Source organism: Tachyglossus aculeatus, chromosome X2, assembly GCF_015852505.1.
Source record: "Tachyglossus aculeatus isolate mTacAcu1 chromosome X2, mTacAcu1.pri, whole genome shotgun sequence".
Classification (NCBI taxonomy): Eukaryota; Metazoa; Chordata; class Mammalia; order Monotremata; family Tachyglossidae; genus Tachyglossus; species Tachyglossus aculeatus.
This window is the reverse complement of record NC_052100.1, coordinates 3578097-3597282: the sequence shown is the minus strand read 5'-3', so window position 1 is coordinate 3597282 and position 19186 is coordinate 3578097. Positions and strand designations below refer to the sequence as shown.

Sequence of the window (19186 nt, the reverse complement as noted above, 5' to 3'; positions counted from 1 at the left end):
CACACACATTCCCTGCCCACAATGAGCTCACACTGTCTAGTGGCTCGGGATAATTCTTCTCCGCCCCCGCAGACTGGAGCTAGATTCCCCTCCAGACCCGCTCCCCCCGAACTCGGAGAGGATCGTCCAAGTCTCCCCTGCCCTCCATGCCCATTTCTAAAAGTGAAAGAGGAGGGCACCCCTAAAGGTGGCCAAACAATAGAACGCAAGGTGGGCCAGAATTAGCAAATAGCAAGTCAAACGGCGAGGGGAGCGGCCGAGAGGTGTGGGTATAGGTAGGAAAACACATTACAGTCGGGGATGGTGAAATGCTAAGCTTCACGCCATGCCAAGACGGCAGCCTTTTATGCCAGGCGGGGGATTGTTGGTGGCGTTTTGCTTCCCCCCCGGCTTCCCCCTTTGGCGGCGTTTCTGATTCGCCTGCATCAGACGCGCCCTTTGTGTATATTGCCACCTCAGATGCCGGTGGGCAGAGTTTTTCCCACAAGTTCCCCCGGCTCCGTCCTCGCGGGCTCGGGTTGCCGGTGGCGCGACGCGGTCCCGTGCGCTGACCCGGAGGAACAGTTGTGAACGCTTCTCTGTCCTGCCTTTCCAGGGGCGACCCTTTTATGCTGCAGCAGTCGACCAACCCGGCCCCCGGAATCCTCGGCCCCCCTCCTCCTTCCTTCCACCTTGGAGGTCCCCCAGTCGGACCGAGAGGTAACATAGGTGAAACGCGTGGGTCAGTTGGGTTTCTGAAGCCCGATCCCTTTCCTTGGGGACATAGGGCACATTCAGCATAGTCCATGGGCACAGAGTAACAGTCGACCTAAGATTTATTATTTTTTTTAAGTGCTTATTATGTCAAGCACTGCACTAAGCGCCAGGGTAGGTACGAGCTTATCAAGTGGGACACGGTCCCTGTCTCACACTGGGCTCACAGTCTTAGTCCCCATTTTACAGTTGAGGGAACTGAGGCCCAGAGTCCCACAGCAGACGGGGCAAAGCTGGGAGGAGAACCCAGGACCTTCTGTTTCTCAATCCTGGCCACGTTAGGCCTGACTTAAGGACCATCTTAAGATGGGCCGAAGTCAATTTTTGCAGAAAAGTGAAAGCGATGGGCAGTGTAGCGCTTGGTTCTGAATTCTCCATTGTCCTTCTGTTGGGAAGGGGAAACAGACAGTGAGACTTTTGGCGGCGGGTTTGGGTTTGTTATTTTGAGGGCGACCAAAGAGATTATTCACTCATTCAATCGTATTTATTGAGTGCTTACTGTGTGCAGAGCACTGTACTAAGCGCTTGGGAAGTACAAGTTGGCAACATATAAAGACAGCCCCTACCCAACAGTGGACTCACAGTCTAGAATCATAGTCTAGATTATCCATGCTGACAGTGCTTGACTCCTGCTAAAGCACAGAAGTAAACACGGGTATTACTTTCCCTGCTCTGTCGAGTTCCTTTCTTCTTGCGGAGCAGGGCCCCTGGCTTCTGGGTCATCTCCCCACCTTCCTCAGATAGTAATAATGATGATGGCATTTATTAAGCACATACTTTGTGCCAAGCACTGTTCTAAGCGCTGGGGAGGTACAAGGTGATCAGGTTGTCCCATGGGGGGCTCACAGTCTTCATCCCCGTTTTCCAGATGAGGGAACTGGGGCCCAGAGAAGTGAAGTGACTTGCCCAAAGTCACACAGCTGACAGTTGGCGGAGCCGGGATTTGAACCCATGACCTCTGACTCCAAAACCCTGGCTCTTTCCACTGAGCCACGCTGCTTCTGATACGTCTGATGTGTTCCCTAAAACTAGTCAGGTGGTCTTCAGCTCACCTCCCAGGCAGCCCGAGTGTATCTTGTGCTCCCCTCTCCACTCCCCTCCCGAGTTTCCCCTCATTCTAGGAGTACAGGCCGCATGGCCTCCGCCCCCTCCGCCCCCGTTCCTGTTTTTCTAAACGAAAACTGAAAAACACATATTTTTCTCACGGTAGGTTCCGGAAATGGGAACATGCAAGGACCAAGACACATGCAGAAAGGCAGAATGGTCAGTATCAGAGTTATCCCCCCCAGACCTGTAAATCCCGTCTGCTCCCCTCGCGTCTTCCCGGCCCAAAGGGCCGACGTCCCGGCAGCAGCCGGGATCCCAGCTGGTGTCCGGCATCCGACCCTTCCTATCCCCGCCTGGTCTGTTGGTCCATCAGGAAGTTGTGGAGGCCAAGCAGGGAAGATTTCACAGCCCACACGGCCCATTTAGGTGGAACGTGCCCAGAGGGCTGGGGTGGTGGTTAACCCTGAACAAAACACCAGGGAGCGGGGATGATAATAATAATGATAATTGTGGTATTTGTTTAATAGTGTTAACTATTTGCCATGCTCTCTACTAAGCGCTGGGGTAGATACAAGGTATTTGGGTTGGATACAGTCCCACCTTGGGCTTGCACCTTTCAATCAATCAATCGTATTTATTGAGCACTTACTGTGTGCAGAGCACTGTACTAAGCGCTTGAGAAGTCCAAGTTGACAACATATAGAGACGGTCCCTACCCAACAGTGGGCTCACCGTCTAGAATAATGATAGCATTTATTAAGCGCTTACTATGTGCAAAGCACTGTTCTAAGCGCTGGGGAGGTGACAAGGTGATCAGGTTGTCCCACCGGGGGCTCCCAGGCTTCATCCCCGTTTTCCAGATGAGGGAACTGAGGCCCAGAGAAGTGAAGCGACTTGCCCAAAGTCACACAGCCAACAAGTGGCGGAGCCGGGATATGAACCCGTGACCTCTGACCCCAAAGCCCGGGCTCTTTCCACTGAGCCACGCTGCTTCTCAGTTGCCACAGAGGGGAGGGCGGGGAGGAGAAACAAAGGAGTTACCCCGAGGGACGAGATATAAGCGAAAGAGTCGGTTTGTGAGGAATCACAACGCCGTGGGTGGTTTTGCTCCGACTCTTACAGCCTCGAAGGAGGTTTTTGCCTCTGCGGGCAGCCCAAGGAGATCTCTGTCCCCCCGTGAACCATTAATCGCTTCAGATCTAGGCCAGTGCGGTTTGCCCGGTCAATAGTAAAACCTAGAGCAACAAGCCTCTCTGGGAGGAGTCCGTTTCCCTCTGGGGCGGGTTAATTGGTGATTTCCCCCCCCCCCCCCCACCAATTGCACAGTGTATTCAGGGTGCTAAAATGAGGGAATGGGTGTTGTCTAGTTCCCTCCTCCGTTCCCCAAGACAGTGTATCCTAGGCCTGAGTCACGGTAAACGTCTGCTTACGGTCCGACTTTCCTCTTCCTCCGCCCTGCCAACAGGAGACCAGCCGGGTCGTTCACATTATGGATTTCCAGCGTGGGAAAAACCTGAGATACCAGCTGCTGCAATTGGTGGAGCCCTTCGGGGTGATCTCAAATCACCTGATCCTCAATAAAATTAACGAGGTACACGGCCCCAGGAGAAAGGCCTAGAGCCCCCAGTGCCCCTGTTAAAGAGTCTAAAACCTTCGCTTTCCCAGGCCCCAGGCTGATTTAAGGCAGCAGGGGAGCGAAGCACAGTGTCCCCAGCCGTGTTTAACAGTGTTTCCGACCAAGCATATGAGGGAAATACAGGACTTGGCACACACAGACACAAGTCCAGTCTTGAGCATTTGAAGGGGAGCAGGGGCAGGCTCTTCCCTCTCAACCGCGTTTTCTTCCGACTAGCGATCCCAGCCGTCCACCGGAGCGGGGACTAGCCAGGCTTAATGGACTAGCCGGGGGCGGGGGGAAGCCAGTTTCTATCCAAAGCACCACAGAGCTGTCGGTGAGGCCAGTTTCCCGGGGGCGCGGCCCGCGACGGCGAGGCTCAGGACAGGCCCTGACTCCGTGGCCGTCACTTGCAGGCCTTCATCGAAATGTCCACGACGGAGGACGCCCAAGCCGCGGTAGATTACTACACCACGTCCCCAGCCCTGGTCTTCGGCAAGCCGGTCAGAGTCCACTTATCCCAGAAGTACAAGAGGATAAAGGTATTTGTGGGGGCTCTGTTTTTTTCCCCCTCCCCTTTCGGTTCTTGGCCGTCGGCTCCCTCACCCTCCCCGATCTCTGCGTTTTCCGCTCGGAAGGAATACCCGGCTACCCGGGACTGATTGACGTTGACGTGATTCCCGTAGCGCCGTGTATAGTTTCACTCTTCTTTTTCTTTTTCTGTTTGAAACACAAAACACCCCCCTCCCCTCCCCACCCCGAAACACCTCAAACGTCAAGAAACCCGAAGGAGGGAAGTCTGAACAGAAGTTCGAACCGAAGCCAGAGCTCGGGCGGGTGATACACCTGAGCAACTTACCCCACTCGGGGTATTCCGACAGCGCGGTCATCAAACTCGCCGAGCCCTACGGAAAAATAAAGAATTACATATTAATGAGGATGAAGAGTCAGGTGAGGTCCTTGACACGTTGGTCGGCGGGTGTCCGTTCTTTATTTTGAGAAACCGGTCCCCCGCGATCTCAGGGTTTCACCTGAAGTACCGTCCGCTCCGAAGCTCCAACACCTCCCTCACTTCCAGGGGGTCTCCCGGGCACACTGAGCGGGCATGGGGGAGCGGAAAACACCAGGCTGTAGGCCCGCTGCCTTGCTTGGTTCCTGAAAGTTGTTTGCACCCTTGACTTATCGGGAACTGTAGGGAGAGGGTGAGTCTCACAGTAAAGCTTGAGCCTATAAAAGGTGGCTTCTCTTTGCGAAGACGACCACGCCAGCAGGGCGGAAATACCGTGTTCTCGTGGGCTTTGAATGGCTCTTTCTGATGGGGGGCGGCCTCACGTCGCGGAGGTCTTGGTGTCGTTTTGTTCTCGGCGGCTGGCCCGACTCGGCCAAACGCAGCCCCCGGGGTTAAGGCGGCATTGCCGGAGTTGCTGTATTTTCCTCCTGCCGGTTCTTCTCCAGGCTTTTATAGAGATGGAGACCCGAGAGGATGCCATGAGCATGGTTGACCACTGCTTGAAGAAGGCCCTCTGGTTCCAGGGCAGGTGCGTCAAGGTGGACCTGTCGGAGAAGTACAAAAAGCTGGTCCTCCGGGTAGGTATTCGAGCCATTTCTCTTCCCGCCCCGAACAAGACCGGACCAGGAGTGGTCGTCCCCACTGCCTGGAAGCGTGGGCTCTCCCGATGTGCTGATCCTCAGCGGGGGCCCTCGGGGGTCCCACCTGGAGACGGGTGGGGGTCCCTTGGGGCTCGAGCTGACAATCTAGTTGGGGAGATGGCTGGAGAGGAGGAGGAAGTGGCGTAAAGGATGTCGATCAGCCAGTGATATTTATTGAGCGATTACTGTGTGCAGAACACTCTTTCATTCCTTCATTCATTCAATCGTATTGATTGAGCGCTTACTGTGTGCAGAGCACTGTACTAAGCGCTTGGGAAGTCCAAGTTGGCAGCATATAGAGACGGTCCCTACCCAACAGCGGGCTCACAGTCTAGAAGGGGGAGACAGACAACAAAGCAAAACATAGAAACCAAATAAAATAAATGGAATAAATATGTACAAGTAAAATTAATAGAGTAATAAATATGTACAGACATATATACAGGTTGTATTATACCCTTCCTTGGGAGGGTGTAATACAGCGGAGTGGAGAGGCACATTCCCTGTCCGCAAGGAGATGACAGTGTAGAAGACGGCCGGCCTCCTGCGTCTCAGCCCCAGCCCAAACTGGCGAGTAAAAAGCCGGCACCTCAAACCCGAAGTCAGTCGGTCAAAGTCTGAAAATCGGCTTGCTAGGGGAGAAGCACAGCTATCTCGTGCCTCATCGCGCTGAATTCCTGTGGCATTTTTGGTCTGGTTCACGTGACCTGCTGCTAACCAAACCTGTTTGTTTTGTAGATCCCCAACAAAGGAATCGAGCTGTTGAAGAAAGATAAATCCCGGTAACTTCCCCTCCTACCTTCCCAGGGCGAGTGACCACCCCCCACCCCCCCAGCCTCCACTTAGTGATCACCAAAAATAACCATGGTGGGATCTGTTGAGAGTTTACTGTGTGCCAAGCACTGTGCTCACGGTAGGTACGAGATAGGTTGGACACGGTCCCTGTCCCACACGGGGCTCTTGGCGGAGGGAGGACTAGAGCAGAATTCCCGGAAGGATGAGGAAACTGAGGCCCGGAGAAGTGAGGTGGCTCAGCCCAGGTCCTCCGGCTCCCGGGCCCTGGCTCTTTCCGCTCGGCCTCCTAGGACGCTTCCCCGACGGGTCCTTTTCCCTCCCGCAGAAAGCGGTCTTACTCCCCGGACACCAAAGACTGCCCGAGCGAGAAGAAATCCAAGTCGGACAGCTCTCAAAAAGCCGACAGCAGCGGGGACGGCAAGGAGCCGGAGGGGAAACCGAGCGAGGCGGCGGAGAAGGCCCCGAAGGACGGAGAGCGGGCGGAGCCGGAGCCCCACCTCCTGCTCGAGTCCGAAGACGAGCTGCTCGTGGACGAGGAGGAGGCGGCCGCGCTGCTGGAGAGCGGCAGCTCGCTGGGCGACGAGGCGGACCTGGCCCCCTTAGGGGACGTGACCTCCGAAGCCAAGAAGGATTCCTCGGACAAAGCGGCCAAGAAGAGCGAGCCGAGCACCGGGGCCGCCACCACATCCAAGAAGAAAGGCAAAAAGGTAAGGAGGAGATGGAAGCGACTGACTTCCTGAAGCGGCTCGCGGGTCGTCAGTGTGGTTCGGCGGGGCGGGAGGGTGTTGTTTCCCTCCCCGGTGGAAGATCGGGGTTGGGGGGAAGCCCGGGGATATCACCCCCTAATCTCAGGGTTTAAAGTAAGCGCCTTGTCACACCCGTGGACTCTGCTTTTCTTGGCAGACGCGCATCTCAAAAAAGTTTGAAGCTTTGAGTGCTTTGAAGCCAATGGTGAGGAGTTTTTGTTTGATGCGGAGGTGGTGGGGCAACACTGGAGTATTTTGAGGAGCCGGGTGACGTGTCCTGAATGTTATAGAAAGATGATCCAGGCAGCAGAGTGAAGTATGGATTGGAGTGGGGAGAGGCACGGGGGCTGATCCAGGCGGGATAAGGACTGTATTAACGTGGGAGCGGTTGGGATGGAGAGGGAAGGGCGGATTTTAGCGGCATTGCGAAGGTGGGACCGACAGGATTTGGTGACGGATTGAACGTGTGGGTTGAATGACAGAGAGGAGTCAAGGGTAACGCCAAGGTTATGGGTTTGCGAGACAGGAGGAGGGGGTGGATTTTGAGAAGCGACAGGAGATCTCAAATTACTGCTGGGAAGGCTGGGAGAGTTGAAGATGGGGGGACTGAGATGGGGCAGGGGAGATTTTTAGGGAGCTCTTTGGGGGTAACGGAAGGGGGTTGGGGGTCCGAGGAGGGAGTTCAATGTCTGGAACAACTGGTGAGGGCGTTGGGGATGGGTGTCAGTAAGGGTGGAGAAATAAATTTGCCGGGCAGAGTTAAAGCAAGAGAGGATAAACTTGAAGTGGATGAAGTCGGCCTGATATTTAGATTTCCGCCAGGTGTGCTCTGCTGCTCGTGCACAGGAGCGAAGGAGGCGAACTGTCCAGGTGATCCGGGGCCGTGGGTTAATGGTATTAGACGGACGAAGGGTTAGGGGCGCGAGAGTTGAGTTCAACAGGGTGGTGGAATTCAATAGCGAGGGAAGGTGTTTGGGGTATGGAGGCGAAGTGGGGCATAACGAGTTGAGAATCGGTTGGGGTTGAAAGATCGGAGGTCTCGGTGCAGGAGTAGCACGGATTTTCGGGGAGGAGGTGTGTGGGTAGAGATTGTGCGGTGGTTAGAGGTGACGAGATCGAGTGTGTATCCAAGTTGGGGAGAGGGCGAGGTGGGGTGGAGTTGAGATCTCTCCGGGCCGGCTGTCTGTCTGCTTCCCCGGGGCGGACCTCGTTACCCGGTTCCGGGGATTCCGCCAGGTTGAACTCGGTGTCCGTTTCCCAGGAGTTGGCCCCTCACCAGGAGCAGATTCCCGGAGCCAGGGGAAGGGTGTCGGATCCCTCCACGTCTTTCCCCGAACGGGCTCCGGCTGAGTTCCGGGTCACAGGGCCAGCCTGGGGGCGAGGACCGGTGGGGCCGGGTCACAGGGTGCCAAGTAATTCTTGCCTCTCTGGGGTCGACAGCGCCGTTTTCCCGGGAACATGGAAGGTTTCGTCACCCTGGACGAGGTGGGGGACGAGGAGGACTCGGAGCACCCGAAGGCCCGGAAGTCGGGCGGGCCGGGAAAGTCGGGCGACCGGACCGAAGACGGTTTGGCTGAAATCAAGGTGGATAAGATGGAAGAAATCGAGCAGGAGAGCGAGGCCACCCTGGAGAACGGGTTGAAAAACGAAGACGCTCCGGAGCCCGGGGCCGCCGAGGCCTCCGAGGCCCCCGAGGCGCAGGACCCCAACAAGGACGCGGGCGAGAGCGCCAACGGCCAGAGCGAACGCGAAACGAAAAGCAGCTTCCGAGAAGAGACGGTTGTCCCCGATGAGTACAGGATCGGGCCTTACCAGCCCAATGTGCCAGTGGGTGAGTTGTCAGGGCGGGGGGCCCTCTTGGACACACGCCCCTCTGGTGCTCAGAACAAGGCGGAGTGGGGAGGGGGGCCGTTACGGTTCGGCGGCCATCCGATTGCCCCTTTCCTTTTCCCGACCGTTCCCTGCTGAAGGCGCGCGTACACAAGCCCTACACACCACCACCGAAGTCCCTCGGGCCCCATCAGCGAGCAGTTTGCGTTTGGCTCTTTCAGGTGTAGATTACGTGATGCCCACAGCAGGGTTTTACTGCAAACCGTGTCACTCGGGGGCCCCATCAGCGAGCATTTGCGTTTGGCTCTTTCAGGTGTGGATTACGTGATCCCCAAAACAGGGTTTTACTGCAAACTGTGTTCTCTGTTCTACACGAATGAAGAGGTCGCGAAAAATACCCACTGCAGCAGTCTGCCTCATTATCAGAAACTAAAGGTAAGGCGGGGGCCGCGGCGATCTTCAGCCTGGAGGGAGGAGGGAAGGGCCAGGACCAGGAAGAGCTGGGCCGGGAGTTTTCCCCCTCATCAGGTTTCTAACGGAGACTCGATAGGCGTTCGCGTAATATGGTCATGAACCAGGTGAACTGAATTTGAGGTCCGTGACATGGGTTTTAGACTGGGAACCCAATTGCCTAATTTTTTTCCCTACCAAATTCTGAAAGCTTCACAAACTCTATTACTCTGTTTATTACTCTATTTATTTATTTATTACTCTATTTATTTATTAGACTTTTAGACTGTGAGCCATTTTAGACTGTGAGCCCACTGTTGGGTAGGGACTGTCTCTATATGTTGCCAATTTGTACTTCCCAAGCGCTTAGTACAGTGCTCTGCACATAGTAAGCGATCAATAAATACGATTGATTGATTGATTTATTACTCTATTTTACTTGGACATATTCTATTTATTTTATTTTGTTAATATGTTTTGTTCTGTTGTCTGTCTCCCCCTTCTCGACTGTGAGCCCGCCGTCGGGTAGGGACCGTCTCTAGATGTTGCCAACTTGTACTTCCCAAGCGCTTAGTCCAGTGCTCTGCACACAGTAAGCGCTCAATAAATACGAATGAATGAATGAAACTGAGGTAAAATCCAGCCGAGCCAGGACAATAATAATAATAATAATAATCATAGCAGCTTACAGTCAAGAGACTGTTTCAAGCATGTAGTATGGGCCAAGCCACCGTGAGCTCGTCGTGGGCAGGGAATGTGTGTTACATTGTGTGTTATATTGTACTCTCCCAAGAGCTTAGTACAGTGGTCTGCACACAGTACGCACTCAATAAGTGAGCCTGCGGTTGGATAGGGACCATCTCTGTATGTTGCCAACTTGTACTTCCCAAGCGCTTAGTACAGTGCTCTGCACACAGTAAGAGCTCAATAAATACGATTGAATGAATAAGTACAGTTAAGTGCTCCCCCTCGCAGCGATGATTGTGTCATTATAGGTTTCTCAGCCTGAATATCATGAATCAAGAAGAGCCTCCTCTCTGATGGCGCTCCTGTTTTGTTTTCTTTTTTCTTTTCCTCTTCCAGAAAATCCTGAATAAATTGGCAGACGACCGCAGGCAAAAGAAAGACGTTTAAGCCGAGCCAGGCGGGCGGGCAAAGACGCCGCGGTTCTTTGTTTTTAACGTTAACCTTTTTTTAAAACGCAGTACAGGTAGCTAGTAGGTGGATCAATTGTACTCTCTTTTGTTTTAGTGAAAAAGCAAGTAAAAGTAGAAATCCGTTCATGTGTTACGTGTCCTAGCCAAAAACGCATATCGAGTTGAGTGAACACGAGAGCGACTCCTTGTTTCGGGAGAAGGGCAGGCGTGAGCCCCGAGGACTGATGCGTGAACCAAACCCGCGCCACCCAACGTGCCGTTGACTGGTTTCGAGCTTCAGAAATTTGTCATCAGGTTTTTGGTTCCGTTCTTCAATAAAAGCCAAAATGAATTACGCCGTATTTTTATTTCATCGGAAACATTCCATTCTTTTAATCTGAGCCTAGCAGTTTTGGTTTTTTTTTGGTTGGCTTTTTGGTTTTGTTTGTTGTTTTTTTTTCATTTGGAGTGTGAAGCCGGTTTAGTTGCGTTTCACTTTCGGAGAAGTTAAGGACTTAAATTGAGGCTCCTTAAGTTAAGGAGAAGTTGGCAACTGAAGGAGGAAGAGACGAAAGAAAGAAAGGGGGGAAATAAACCGCCCCAGGTGTAGATTCTTTTAACGTCATTGCTATCCTTTAGGAAGAATCTTTTAAGTCATTGATTTTGAATTTCGTAATTTGTTTTTCTAAGCTCCTGCTAGATTTTTCTTTCCTTAGTCTAGTAGTCGGTGTCTCTGCAGTGAAAAGTAAAAATTTTCCCATACTTCTCTTTGGCCAGTATTAATTTCTTGAGCTCTTATTGCTTGTTACTTGAATCCTGTAGCTGTTGAATACCTCTGGTATAAGCAAACCTTTGATTGATTTTTTTTCCTCTCAATTTTTCTGGACGTGTAGACCATATCTCTTCATCTTCTCAGGATGAAATCTGACATTCCGGCAATTTCGAGCCGGATTGGTCCAAACCCCAGAACCCCGACTCCTAATTAAATGTATCACTTGCACATGTGACCCTTTTGTGAACAGATATCTGCATGTGTAATCTGTGTTGACCTGTAATTTTCCAATTATATACTGCTTATATCTGTGGATTCAAGTTACCGAAGTGATTACCAATAAACAAATCTAGGCAACAGGATTCTGTTGTTCTTGCTTGGCGGAACTTGGGCCCGGTCAGTCCGACTCGGATTCGACATTCCTTCTCACCGTCGTAATCGCCTCGGGGTGGGCTTCTTCCTGAAAGAAAAAAAAAAAAGGATCTCGGGATGAGATTTGGACGAACAGCAGCGGCCCGTCGTGCCGAAAATACGGTTCTTGGGGGCGGGAGTGTTCTCTGTGCCATTTTCTGAAGTCGGAAAACAGCGAACGGTTCCAACTCCTTGCGAGATGAGTTCCGTGGGTGGAGACGGAGGGGGATGCGGGGCGGTGATGATGTGATTCGGGAATATGGAATTTTGTTCCGATGACCCTCAGAAAGTCCTTGGGATGAAATTTCTTGCGAGACCCTCCGGATTTGGTGACTGGATTTGCAGCCCAAAGCCTTCCGTTAGCTCAGGCAAGAGCATTTAGCTTGGGAGAAAGGATTCATTCATTCATTCCATCGTATTTATTGAGCGCTTACTGTGTGCAGAGCACTGGACTAAGCGCTTGGGAAGTACAAGTTGGCAACATATAGAGACGGGTCCCTACCCAACAGTGGGCTCACAGTCTAGAAGGGGGAGACAGACAGCAAAACAAAACATTAACAAAATAAAATAAATAGAATATGTACAAGTAAAATAGAGTGATAAGTAAATAGAGTAATAAATAGAACAGTAGAGTTTGTGAAGCTTTCAGAATTTGGTAGGGAAAAAAATTAGGATAAGTGCAAAGTGGGATGGCCTGGGCCGAGGAGCAGAAATGAGGAGCCGAGAGTAAGGAATCGATTCGATGTGGCGAAAGCAGCGTGGTCCAGTGGGAGGAGCAGCAGGGGCTTGGGAGGCAGGTCACGGGTTCAAATCCCACTTGTGAGCTGTGTGACTTCGGACAAGTCACTTCACTTCTCTGGGCCTCAGTTACCTCATCTGTAAAATGGGGATAAAGACTGAGCCCCCCGGGGGACAACCTGATCACCTTGTAACCTCCCCAGCACTTAGAACGGTGCTTTGCACATAGTAAGCGCTTAATAAAAGCCATCATTATTACTGACACCTAGTAAGTGCTTAAATACCATCGTTATTATTTTATGACTCTGGGCCTCAATTTCCTCATCTGTAAAATGGGGATGAAGACCGAGCCCCCACCCCCCATGGGGCAACCTGATCACCTTGTAACTTCCCCAGCGCTTAGAACAGTGCTTTGCACATAGTAAGTGCTTAATAAATGCCATCATTATTATTATTGACACCTAGTAAGAGCTTAACAAATACCATCGTCGTGATTATATGTCTCTGGGCCTCAGTTTCCTCATCTCTAAAATGGGGATGAAGACTGTGATCCCCCCCATGGGACAACCTGATCACCTTGTAACCTCCCCGGCGCTTAGAACAGTGCTTTGCACGTAGTACGCGCTTAATAATGGCCATCATTATTATTATTGATACCTAGTAAGCGCTTAAATACCATCGTCGTGATTATATGTCTCTGGGCCTCAGTTTCCTAATCTGTGAAATGGGGATGAAGACTGAGCCCCCCCCCCCCATGGGACAACCTGATCACCTTGTAACCTCCCCAGCGCTTAGAACAGTGCTTTGCACGTAGTAAGCGCTTAATAAATGCCATCATTATTATTGACAGCTAGTAAGCGCTTAACAAATACCATCGTCCTGATTATATGTCTCTGGGCCTCGGTTTCCTCATCTGTAAAATGGGGTTGCCTTTTCTCCCTCTCCCCCTTTAGATTGTGAGCCCCGTGCGGGACAGGAGCTGTGTTTCGACCTCATGATCTTGTAACTTTCCCAGCTGTTGGTGCAGTGTCTTACACAAAGAAAGGGCTTCAGAGGAGTCAGAGGTCATGGGTTCAAATCCAGGCTCCGCCTCTTGTCAGCTGGGTGACTTTGGGCAAGTCACTTCTCTGGGCCTCAGTGACCTCATCTGTAAAACGGGGATGAAGACTGTGAGCCCACCGTGGGACAACCTGATCACCTTGTAACCTCCCCAGCGCTTAGAACAGTGCCTTGCGCATAGTAAGCGCTTAATAAATGCCATTATTATTATTATTATTATTATTATTACCCCGATTATTCGCTCTTAGGTGAATTTTTCGGCCGTGCACTTGATGCGATCTCCAGGAGGCGGCGCCACTTGCTCATCAACTGTATAATAATAAATGTGGCATTTGTTATTCGCTTACTATAATAATAATAATAATAATGTTAATAATAATATAATGATGGCATTTGTTAAGAGCTTACTATGTGCAAAGCGCTGTTCTAAGCGCTAGGAGGGATACAAGGTGATCAGGTTGTCCCCCGTGGGGCTCACAGTCTTTTCATTCATTCATTCATTCATTCAATCGTATTTATTGAGCGCTTAGTGTGTGCAGAGCACCGTACTAAGCGCTTGGGAAATCCAAGTTGGCAACATCTAGAGACGGCCCCTACCCAACAGCGGGCTCACAGTCTAGAAGGGGGAGACAGACAACAAAACAAAACGTAGTAACAAAAGAAAATAAATAGAATAAATATGTACAAATAAAATAGAGTAATAAATCTGTACAAACATATGCACATATACAGGTGCTGTGGGGAGGGGAAGGAGGGGGCTCAGTCTTTTATTCATCCCCCCCCTCCCAGCCCCAGCCCACTTGTGTCCATATCCGTCATTTATCAATTTCTATTCCTGTCTGTCTCCCCCTCTAAGCTCGTTGTAGGCAGGGAATGTGTCGGTTTATCGTTGTCCTCTCCCAAGCGCTTAGTCCAGTGCTGTGCACCCAGTAAACAATCAATACGATTGAATGAATGAATGACTGAATGAGTGAATGTCCCCCGAACAAAAGAAGTGTTTGTCCGCCCTTCTCATTCCCCCTCTCTCTGTCATTCCCTCCCTCCCTCCCTCCCTCCCTCCTCTTCTGGGGACGCTGTGAGGGACCAGGAAACAATGAGCTAAGGTCCGGGGGCAGCCCAGATGAAAGGGGCTGGGAAAATCCCCAACGCTGGCGATAATGTGGATTATAATCATCAACGGTTTACAGCCCAGATCATTTTATCCTAGGACAAGTCTGGTCTTGGGCTCCAGGGCCTCCCTCTTGCAGCTGCCTCATATTCTCTCTCTCTCTCTCTCTCTCTCTCTCTCTCTCTCTCTCTCTCTCTCTCCCTCCCTCCCTCCCTCCCTCCCTCCCTCCCTTCCTCCTCCCTCCCTTCCTCCTCCCTCCCCCTCTTTCCTCTTCCTCCCTTTCTCTCCCTTTCTCTCTGTCCATCCTCTACTTTCTCTCCCATCATCTTCTTTCTCTCCCTTTCTCTTCTATCCCTCTCCCTCTCTTTTCTTTCTCTCCCTTTCTCCCCCCTCTCCCTCTCTCCATCCTCTCTCTTCTTTCCCTTCATCTTCTCTCCCTCTTCTCTCTATCCCTCTCCCTCTCTTTTCTTTCTCACCCTTTCTTTCTCCTCTCTCCCTTTTCCTCTCCTCTTGTTTCTCTCTCTCTTCTTTCTCTCTTTCTCTTTCTCTGCTGTATTCTCTCCCTCTCTCTTCTTTCTTTCTCCCTCTTCTTTCCCCTCTCCCTCTCTTCTTTCTTTCTCCCTCTCCCTCTCCTTTCTCTCCTTCTCTCCTTTCTCCCTCTTCTTTCTCTCCTTCCCCCCTCCCCTCTCTCTTCATCTCCCTCTCTCTTCTTTCTCCCTTTCCCTCTCCCTTCTTCCTCTCCCTCTCCCCTTTCTCTCTCTCTCCTCTCTCCCTCCTCTCTACTTTCCCTTTATCTTCTCTCCCTTTCTCTTCTCACTATCCCTCTCCCTCTCTTTTCTTTATCTCCCTTTCTCCTCTCCCTCTCTCCATTTCCCTCTTTCTTCTTTCTTTCCCTTTCTCTTTCCTGTACTTTCCCTCTCTCTTTCTTTCTTCCTCTTCTTTCTCTCCCCTCTCCCTATCTTCTTTCTTTCTTTCTCCCTCTCCCTCTCCTTTCTCTCCCTCTCTCCTTCTCCCTCTTCTTTCTCTCCCTCCCCTCTCCTCTCCCTCTCTCTTTTCTCCCTCTCCCCTCTCTCTCTCCCTTCTTTCTCTACTTTCCCTTCATCTTCTCTCCCTTTCTTTTCTCGCTATCCCTCTCCCTCTCTTTTCTTTGTCTCCCTTTCTCCTCTCTACCTTTTCCTCTCCCTCTCTCCTTTTCACTCTCTCTTCTTTCTCTCCCTTTCTCTTTCTCTCCTGTACTTCCCTCTCTTTTTCTTTCTCCCTCTTCTTTCTCTCCCTCTATCCCCTCTCCTCTCCACTCTCTTCATCTCCCTCTCTCTTCTTTCTCCCTCTTCCTCTCTCTATCCCTCTCCCCTTTCTCTCTCTCTTTCTCTCTCTCCCTCTATTCTTTTTCTCCTTTTCTCCCCCCTTCTTTCTCTCCCTTTCTCTCTTTCTCTCCTTTTCTCTCCTCTCTCCAATCCCCACAGCTCCTCAGGTCCCTCCCTTACCTCTCCCCCTTTTTTATGGCTTCTGTTAAGCCACGTACTCTATGCCAGGCGCCATTCTGAACACTGCAGTAGATACAAGCTAATCGGGTTGGACACAGTCCCTGCCTCACATGGGGCTCACAGTCTTAATCCCCATTTGACAGATGAAGTAACTGAGGCATAGAGAAGTGAAGTGACTTGCCCAGGGTCACACAGCAGACAAATGGCGGAGCCAGGATTAGAACCCAAGTCCGTCTTGACTCCCAGTCCCGGGCTCTATCCACTAGGCCACGTTGCCTTTCCCTTAATAATAATAATTTTGGTATTTGTTAAGCACTTACTATGTGCAAAGCACTGTTCTAAGCGCTGGGGAGGATACAAGGTGATCAGGTTTGCTCCTGTGGGGCTCACAATCTTAATCCCCATTTTACAGATGAGGTCACGGAGGCCCCGAGAAGTTAAAGTGACTTGCCCAAAGTCACACAGCTGACAATTGCAGCTTGGCTCAGTGGAAAGAGCCCGGGCTTTGGAGTCAGAGGTCATGGGTTGAAATCCCGGCTCCACCACTTAGCTGTATGACTTCACTTCTCTGGGCCTCAGTTCCCTCATCTGGAAAATGGGGATGAAGACTGTGAGCCCCCCGTGGAACAACCTGATCACCTTGTAACCTCCCTAGCGCTCAGAACAGTGCTTTGCACATAGTAAGCACTTAACAAATACCAAAATTATTATTATTATTATTATTATTATTAAGGGAAAGGCAACGTGGCCTGGTGGACAGAGCCCGGGCCTATTTAGGAGCTAGTTGGCTTGAGGAATCGGAGCAGCTGAGGATTTTAATTTTTTTTTAATGGCATTAAGTGCTTAACAAATCCCAACCCCCCCACCTTACCTCCTTCCCCTCCCCACAGCACCTGTATATATGTATATATGTTTGTACAGATTTATTACACTATTTATTTATTTATTTAAATTAATTAAATGCATTTATTTATTTTATTACTCTATTTGTGCATATTTATTCTATTTATTTTATTTTGTTAATATGTTTTGTTTTGTTCTCTGTCTCCCCTTTCTAGACTGTGAGCCCACTGTTGGGTAGGGACCGTCTCTAGATGTTGCCAACTTGTACTTCCCAAGTGCTTAGTACAGTGTTCTGCACACAGTAAGTGCTCAATAAATATGATTGAATGAATGAATTTATTTATTTTATTTGTACATATTTATTCTATTTATTTTATTTTGTTAATATGTTTTGTTTTGTTCTCTGTCTCCCCCTTCTAGACTGTGAGCCTGCTGTTGGGGAGGGACTGTCTCTATATGTTGCCAACTTGTACTTCCCAAGCGCTTAGTACAGTGCTCTGCACACAGTAGGTGCTCAAAAAATATGATTGAATGAATGAATGTATTTATTTATTTTATTTGTACATATTTATTCTATTTATTTTATTTTGTTAATATGTTTTGTTTTGTTCTCTGTCTCCCCCCTTCTAGACTGTGAGCCCGCTGTTGGGTAGGGACCGTCTCTATATGTTGCCAACTTGGACTTCCCAAGCGCTTAGTACAGTGCTCTGCACACAGTAGGTGCTCAATAAATATGATTGAATGAATGAATTTATTTTATTTGTACATATTTATTCTATTTATTTTATTTTGTTAATATGTTTTGTTTTGTTCTCTGTCTCCCCCTTCTAGACTGTGAGCCCGCTGTTGGGTAGGGACCGTCTCTATATGTTGCCAACTTGGACTTCCCAAGCGCTTAGTACAGTGCTCTGCACACAGTAGACGCTCAATAAATATGATTGAATGAATGAATGTATTTATTTTATTTGTACATATTTATTCTATTTATTTTATTTTGTTAATATGTTTTGTTTTGTTCTCTGTCTCCCCCTTCTAGACTGTGAGCCCACTGTTGGGTAGGGACCGTCTCTATATGTTGCCAACTTGTACTTCCCAAGTGCTTAGTACAGTGCTCTGCACACAGTAAGCGCTCAATAAATACGATTGAACGAATGAATGAAAACAAATGCCATTAAAAAAAAATTAAAATCCTCAGCTGCTCCGATCCGGACTGTATCCGACTTTATTATCATGCATCTATCCCAGTGTTTAAAACAGTGTCTGGCACATAGTAAGTGCTTAACAACTATGTGCCAGACACTGTTTTAAGCACTGCAATAGATGCAAGATAATAAAGTCGGATACAGTCCGTGTTCCACTTTAGGCTCACAGTCTTAATCCCCATTTTACAGGGGAGGGAACTGAGACCCGGTGAAGTGACTTGCCCATGGTCACAGAGCAGACAAGTGGCGGAGGCAGGATTAGAACCCAGGATTAGATAGAACAAATACCATCATTATTATTATTATAGAAACAAAATGATCAAGTCCCACATGGGATTCCCAATCAAAGCAGGCGGGAGAACGGTTTTTTGAATCCATATTTTGCAGATGAGGGAACTGAGGTACAGAGAGGTGAAGTCAGCTGTGTGACCTTGGACAAGTCACTTAACTTCTCTCAGCCTCAGTTACCTCATCTGTAAAATGGGGATTAAGACTGTGAGCCCCACGTGGGACAACTTGATCACCTTGTAATTGTCAGCTGTGTGACTTTGGGCAAGTCACTTAACTTCTCTGGGCCTCAGTGACCTCATCTGTAAAATGGGGATTAAGATTGCGAGCACCCCGTGGGACAACCTGATCACCTTGTCACCTCCCCAGCGCTTAGAACGGTGCTTTGCACGTAATAAGTGCTTAATAAGTGCCATCATTCATTCATTCAATCGTATTTATTGAGTGCTTACTGTGTGCAGAGCACTGTACTAAGCGCTTGGGAGGTACAAGTTGGCAACATATAGAGCCGGTCCCTACCCAACAGTGGGCTCCCAGTCTAGAAGGGGGAGACAGACAATGAAACAAAACACATTAACAAAATAAAATCAACAGAAGAGTAAATTTTATAGTTTATTAAGGGCTTTTTCTGTACTAAGTGCTTGGGAAGTCCAAGTTGGCAACATCTAGAGCCGGTCCCTACCCAACAGCGGGCTCCCAGTCTAGAAGGGGGGAGACAGACAACGAAACAAAACGTATTAACAAAATAAAATCAACAGCAGAGTAAATTTTATAGTTTATTAAGCGCTTTTTCTGTACTAAGCGCTTGGGAAGTCCAAGTTGGCAACATCTAGAGCCGGTCCCTACCCAACAGTGGGCTCCCAGTCTAGAAGAGGGGAGACAGACAACGAAACAAAACGTCTTAACAAAATAAAATCAACAGAAGAGTAAATTTTATAGTTTATTAAGCTTGTCAGCTGTGTGACTTTGGGCAGGTCACAGCTTCTCTGGGCCTCAGTTCCCTCATCTGTCAAATGGGGATGAAGACTGCGAGCCCCCTGTGGGACAACCTGATGGGCCTTGTAAACTCCCCGGCGCTTAGAACAGTGCTTGGCACGTAATAAGCGCTAAATAAATCAATCAATCGAATTGATTGAGCAATTACTGTGTGCAGAGCACTGGACTAAGCGCTTGGGAAGTCCAAGTTGGCAACGTATAGAGACAGTCCCTACCCAACAGTGGGCTCACAGTCTAAAACGGGGAGACAGAGAACAGAACCA

At 49.8% G+C, this 19186-nt stretch overlaps 1 protein-coding gene across 4 annotated transcripts in view; it reads left to right on the top strand.

The window, feature by feature from the left end:
- Positions 1 to 11156, top strand: part of MATR3 (matrin 3) — a 32007-nt gene extending 20851 nt beyond the window's left edge. For 2 of the 4 annotated variants that reach the window (XM_038771216.1, XM_038771219.1), the window contains 13 exons: positions 596 to 699; positions 1964 to 2016; positions 3266 to 3391; positions 3832 to 3957; positions 4196 to 4366; positions 4871 to 5002; positions 5804 to 5847; positions 6186 to 6567; positions 6764 to 6811; positions 7429 to 7476; positions 8047 to 8437; positions 8750 to 8871; positions 9970 to 11156. In XM_038771216.1, coding sequence (XP_038627144.1) covers positions 596 to 699; positions 1964 to 2016; positions 3266 to 3391; positions 3832 to 3957; positions 4196 to 4366; positions 4871 to 5002; positions 5804 to 5847; positions 6186 to 6567; positions 6764 to 6811; positions 7429 to 7476; positions 8047 to 8437; positions 8750 to 8871; positions 9970 to 10020 — 1798 coding nt within the window. In that variant the 3' untranslated portion in view covers positions 10021 to 11156. The remainder of the gene's footprint in view (positions 1 to 595; positions 700 to 1963; positions 2017 to 3265; positions 3392 to 3831; positions 3958 to 4195; positions 4367 to 4870; positions 5003 to 5803; positions 5848 to 6185; positions 6568 to 6763; positions 6812 to 7428; positions 7477 to 8046; positions 8438 to 8749; positions 8872 to 9969) is intronic. The other 2 variants (XM_038771217.1, XM_038771218.1) reach the window with 2 other exon arrangements.
- The last annotated feature ends 8030 nt before the right edge of the window (positions 11157 to 19186 follow it).